Source organism: Adiantum capillus-veneris, chromosome 3 (genome assembly GCF_014529385.1).
Source record: "Adiantum capillus-veneris isolate H3 chromosome 3, ASM1452938v2, whole genome shotgun sequence".
Lineage (NCBI taxonomy): Eukaryota > Viridiplantae > Streptophyta > Polypodiopsida > Polypodiales > Pteridaceae > Adiantum > Adiantum capillus-veneris.
Window position 1 is genome coordinate 84,562,104 of NC_140933.1, and position 6,025 is coordinate 84,568,128.

General features: G+C 44.8%; 1 protein-coding gene and 1 pseudogene across 2 annotated transcripts; one reads left to right on the plus strand and one right to left on the minus strand.

The window, feature by feature from the left end:
- Positions 1–1,059: 1,059 nt before the first annotated feature.
- On the minus strand, positions 1,060–3,644 carry LOC147461224 ((R)-mandelonitrile beta-glucosyltransferase-like). Of its 2 annotated transcripts, XM_086508827.1 has the most exons (5): positions 3,483–3,644; positions 3,372–3,398; positions 2,813–3,269; positions 2,332–2,654; positions 1,060–1,497 (listed from the first exon to the last, which is right to left on the minus strand). In XM_086508827.1, exons 1-5 carry the CDS (start codon positions 3,627–3,629, stop codon positions 1,435–1,437), a joined length of 1,017 nt encoding a protein of 338 aa, XP_086364953.1. In that variant the 5' UTR covers positions 3,630–3,644; the 3' UTR covers positions 1,060–1,434. The 2 variants fall into 2 exon arrangements, with proteins under 2 accessions (XP_086364953.1, XP_086364952.1); XM_086508826.1 differs by lacking the exon at positions 3,483–3,644 and having other exon boundaries at positions 1,060–2,654; positions 2,813–3,481.
- A 600-nt stretch (positions 3,645–4,244) lies between these two features.
- LOC147461225 (adenosylhomocysteinase 1 pseudogene) lies at positions 4,245–5,791 on the plus strand (annotated as a pseudogene).
- The last annotated feature ends 234 nt before the right edge of the window (positions 5,792–6,025 follow it).

The window sequence follows — 6,025 nt, forward strand, 5'->3', positions numbered from 1 at the left end:
ATTCCTAAGTTCTCTCTCCATATTAGAGCCTCGCTTTGACTCTTTTGGGATTGGGTCGATGCGGTCTAGATTCTCCATGAACCGTGTAGCTAGTCTTATGTCCCGTATTGTTTCTCTAGGTATCATGACTAATGTGTGATGACTCTTAACACCAAATCGGAGATAGTTTGACTGTCAAGAGCAACTTAGCTCAATCCAGCGTGATTGCCAAAATGGAATGAGCTAGATACTTTCATTCAAGTATTCCAGGTTGGTAATTAGAGTTAGTTCAAATCAGTACGAGACTTCAGATGAGACAAGACTGGAGCTAGAAGTGGAAAAGAGAATGAACACTAGAACTACGAACTGAAGCTGGAATTGTATATCCAGATCAATAGATAAGTACAATGATGAGTCGAGTATGCTCAATGTGTGATTAGGATTACAAGAGCGTAACAACTCCAAGATACAAGATATTAGGAACTAGGATAGAGGAATAGTCAAGTGTCAAGTGTCGTCAACATGAAATAGTGACCCCTATTTATAGGCTTCCGATTGGACTCTGATAGATTGTGACAGTAACCATAGTAACTGTTCGTAGTTACTATCTCTAGAAGTTTCAAGTCCAACCGCTTGCTAAATGTTCGTTGGCACCATCTATAGTATCTCCAAGATAGAAAACTCTCTAGTCCATGTTTCCATACGCTCTTAGCCAAATCTCATACGTTCCTAGTGACAAGACCTTTGTCCTCACAAATGTGAGTTCTTTTAAAGAATTACTTAAGCATCTTCTATGATTCCGCATAATCCAAATGTTTGCACTACCTATACACTTTGAATTGTGATATAACTTATACATAAAAAACACACCCCCTCCCTCTTGGGTCAAAATTTGTGATACAAAAACGATGTTGTATTGATAATTGAAGTGTTTTACTGATAGCCAAGTAGTAGTGTTTATGTATTGCCATTATTGCTTTCGCCATAGTGCACCGTCATTTTAATTCCTCTTCTTGTGGAAAATGCTAAAAGCTTTGTAGCAGAGGCAAACTTCAAACAATCTAAAAGAGACAAATAGAGTTGTAAAAATAGAGTTGTCTTTTTTTCAGTACTCACATAATATATTGAAAACAAAAAATTTACAAAGTCAGCCATGCCCTAATTGGGCCATGACATCCAACCAATCACATAACCTTCATCAGCCATAATCGAGCTTTTTACAAGGAAGCTCGGAACCCATACAACCATTGACGACCTCGAAAGCCAAAAAGACCAAAATAAGATCTTGATAAGACACAATCGAGAGCCACCACAACATCCCTTCTCTCACAAGGCATGCCATGCCCAGACCATGCAGTAAAACAGGAGCTTGAAGCGATTGGAAGGAGCATCGCACCACAACCCAACATCCATAAGAAAAATGCTACACTGCACCAGGGGGAGCCCATGACTCCATTACCTCACAAGTAGGACTAGATCTGCATTGTACGGGTTGAGGAAGCCACTGAGTCTTTGTTGCTGCCACCAGAGAAAAACTCGTCCCCAAAACCACAGCAGCAACCCCGAACAATACCAAATAGAGTTGTCTTATTCAGTATGTGGTTATCATGCAGTTACATCAACTCTCAAAAAAGGTTTATGCATGAGCATAAAAACATAAATTAAGATTCATATAGAGAGGAGAGTGGGCAAGTCCTCCCAATGCATGGCATTCAATTATACTACAGTCAAGACAACCATTATTTAATGCACCAATGAGCTAAACGGTAAGCTTGTCTACGAGGCAAGAATTGTTTCAACAAGGGAGTCCAAGTTAGATGCAAGGGAAGTTTTAAATGCATGTTGTGCTAAAGATGCAAAGTTGGAGGCTTGCATCCTCATCTGATGGCCTTCTTCCTCTTGCATGAGGATGCGGACCGCTTTCTCTACACCCACATGCCCAATCTTGCCTGATGAATCTAATTGTACTTGCAATCCCACCTTTAACTTCTCTACTTGAAACCAACAATTCGTGTTTTGATCCATCATTTGTGGCCAACCTAGTATTGGCACTCCCAAGCTTATACTCTCTAGTGTTGAGTTCCATCCACAATGAGTTAAAAACCCACCCACGGCCTCATGTGAAAGCACCCTTAATTGAGGTGCCCATGTTATGATCTTGCCTTGGGGTTTTTGTAAGGCTAAACGAAGTCCAAATGGAAGTGATCGAATCACCCACAAAAATGGCACATTGGAAGCTTCTAGGCCCTTTGCTATCTCAAGTAAATCTCTTTCATCAATGATAGCAAAACTCCCACAAGAGATATAGAGGACGGAGCATGGGAGTTGGCTGTCAAGCCATTGCAAACACACCTCGTCCTCGTCGTGCAAGCTTGATCCGGTCCCTTTGTCATCTTTGCCGTATTGTCCCCCCAAGAAGGCGGACGGTAGGAGTGGGCCCAAGGTGAAGATTGGCTTGGAGAGAAGGGGTGCCTTGAGGTGTGTGACCATCTCTTGTTCCAAATCAGGAAAGGTGTTGCAAATTATGCATAGGGGCTCGTTCACACGATCCATTTGCACTTGAAGATGGTGACGCAGCCAATTGACACTCGGAAAGAGAAAGGGAAGCTTAGATGCAGCAATGTCGAGTAGGCCAGGGATGCAATTCTGCACTCTACAAGCTTCATTGCTGTAAACTGAAAAAAAAAGGAGAGTGATCATTACCTACAAAAAGAAGGCAGATGCATGAATACGTATTGGCCTTGAATGCATGCATTTGATACATGACGTGGGTGTCTGGTGTAATCCTATGTGTGCATGTGCAGCAAGGATGCATCGCAGAGTTGTAAACCACCTTCATGGTTGAAAGGGTCGAGATTGGGATACGCTGCCTTGATTTGCGGAACGCTGATGCCGCAGGCGAAGGCTGTTAGTGATTGCGGCCAGAACGAGACGCGCGGGATGCACCACTTGTTGGCCACATCCTGGCTCCACAGCAGGAAGGAGTCGGAGATGATGCAAGTGATGTGGAGGCCCTGCTCTTGCAGCATCTGCCTGACAAGCTCATCGAAGGAAGCGTGCAGCACAAGCAAAGATCCAAAAAAGGCTTCCAAATCGCCCGAGGAATCGCGCGGATGGGAGGGAGGGAGGCCGTCAGGGATGCCCAGCAGGCGGATGCCCATAGGGAGGTGAGCGCCTGCTTGCTTGGCCTTGAGCATTTTAGCCACGTTGAAGTGGGTGGTGACGAAGGTGATGTCGAAGCCGCGGGCCGCCAACAGCTTGGAGAGCTGCATCAAGGGCGTAATGTGACCCTGCAAAGGGTATGGGAGCACCAGCGCATGAGGCTTCGAAGTAGTGGGAGGGGAGTGCCTATGATGGCTAGACATGTTTTGGCTAACAGGATCAATGCTCACCTGGTGGCGATGGCTGGCAGCCTTTTCCTGCCCTATAAGCTAAAATTCTCTCTTTAGGGAAAGCCCCGCCTCGCGCTGAGACGAGGAGCTGCTTGGACAAGCGCATTATACAATCATGTGCGGCGGCCTCAAGCGGGAGCTGGAGGAGACGTATGAACCTCCATATGTTGACGGCAAGATGATTGTTGGTTGGATTTTTTGGCCCACCCTAAAAGGCAAGGCCTTTTTTTTCAAAGAAAGAGGTAGGTACCCAATCATTGTTATTATATTATTATGGAGAATCAATACAGATGCGCGCTGGCAATCAAACAAGAAGTCTCGACGGGGGAGGTAAGGCGAGGCCGACTGCAGTAGGGCGAGGGCGCAGACTGCAGGAAGGCGTAGGCGACGTCCAGGAGGGCGAGGGCCAGCATCGGACGAAGCAGGTAGCGAGGCGGGGGTTGAGTGATTTTTTTAAAATAAAAACGAGCGCTGTTGCACATAGATGCATAAGTTGGCTTGCCTGGTTACGGGCTCTGACGAAAGTCGAAGTTGGGGCGGGTTGTGTGATCGAATCGCAAGTTCCCTTTTGTAGGGGGTAGGTATCTCGAGTTAGGGGAGCCTAGGAGGTGAGCCTGTGCTCGAAGAATCTGAGAAACTAGGTAATGAATAAACTAAATACGAGCCAGTAGGACCCTATCAGTAGAAGTATGAGGCACCACCCTCGAAATGGAGAAGGTAAGGGTTAAGAGGGGAAGGAAATATGAAAACTAGGGGTGGGCCACGTGAAAACAGGGACCGCCCCCCCCCGCCCCCCCCCCTCTCTCTCTCTCTCTCTCTCTCCGCCTGCACCAGGCAAGGCAACAATCCCTACTCCTACCTATCAGTAGAAGTATGAGGCACCACCCTCGAAATGGAAAAGGTAAGGGTTGAGAGGGGAAGGAAATATGAAAACTAGGGGTGGGCCATGTGAAAACAGGGACGATCCTCCCCCCCCCCCCCCCCCCCCCCCCCCTCTCTCTCTCTCTCTCTCTCCGCCTGCACCAGGCAAGGCAACAATCCCTACGATTAACAAGTGATAAAATCACCCTTGGAGAATATCTTCTAAAAGAGGACGAAACAACATTCGAAAAAATTTAGAGAAAATTACCAAAATGCCCCTGTGATATCAAAAATTCCAAAATACCCCTCAAATTTCAAAAATTCCCAATGTAACCCTATTATATTGGCAAATTTTTTTCCCAAATGCCCTACCTCGCAAACATCTCTAAAAACACTTCTTTTTGCAACTCCTCATAGGAAGAGTGGTTCTCCTCAAAAGAAGACGGTACCACTAGGATTTTAGATGGTAATTGAGTCTCTTCATATGAAATTGTTCATCATTTTTGAATGCATATGGCTCTATTTGTGAGCTTATTGGTGAACAATTTTGTCTAAAATATTAAAAGATAGATCTCCATTGTGATAAACATTAACTGTGCAAAGATTGGGACAAATCCATTCCCAAAATGATGCAAGGGAATATTGGAACTTTTTGAAATTTCAGGATTTGAAATTTCCACAAATTTTAGGAGTATTTTGGTAATTTGCCCTTAATTTCAGGAGTAGCTCTAACAATTTCAACTTTATATGAAACAAGTGACATCTTCTCTACTCAAGACTAAGCTGTCCCGGCGGTCATTGCTCATGATAGTGCATTTGTCTTTTCTTGGAAGGGAGAGAATCTTCAAGAATACTACTGGTGAACTGAGAGGGCCTTGGACTGGGGTCTCGGTGGTGGACCATATCCGATTGTTAATGATGTTGGTGATGCCAATCCTTATCCATGAGGGCGTGAAGATAGAGGAAGCTAATGCCAAGGATGGCACAGTGCCAAATCCCTGCACAAAGAACCAGGAGTTTCAAATAGTTCTCACCATTATTCAAGATGCCATTAAGAAAGACCCCAAAAAGTACCACAAAATGAAGCACACACTTGTGGGTATTTTCGAAGAGACTACCACTGAAGTGCACCGCCTTTACCAAATGCAAGCTAATGAAACTCTAATATTCCTTGCAGTTAATCTGCATGACTCAGTGACCAAGAGCAAGTTTGACAATCTTTATGGTTGTCTTCATTCCCTGCGTGATCGTCTCTAAGGGCTATAGATATCATGATTGGTGGGAAGGTTGTTGTTGTCTGTGACTATGGTGATGCTGGTAAACATTGTGTTGCAGCCATGAAGGCTCGAGTAGTAATCACTGAGATTGCAAGATCTCATGGAGGGTCGTCCTGTCTTGACATTAGAGGATGTGATCGAGGTTGTAGATTTTTTGTAACCACTACTGGGAATAAGGATACTTTTATGGCTAGCCAGATGAGAAAGATGAAGAACAACGCTGCTGTCTACAACATTGATCATTTCAATAATGAGATAGACATGCATGATTTGGAGACTTAATCGGGGCCTCAAACTGATCACTCGATCCTCTCTGAAACAAAAACGGACATCATTGTGCTGGCAAGAGGGCATCATTGTGCTGGATCCTCCTTGAAACAAAGACGGGCATCATTGTGTTGGCAGAGGGAGATTGATGAATTTGAGACATGCAACTGGACACCCCAACACTTACTTGTCCATAAGTCAACACTCCAATAGATGGGCTTACTTCTAGGACACTAGAAGGCTCTAGTT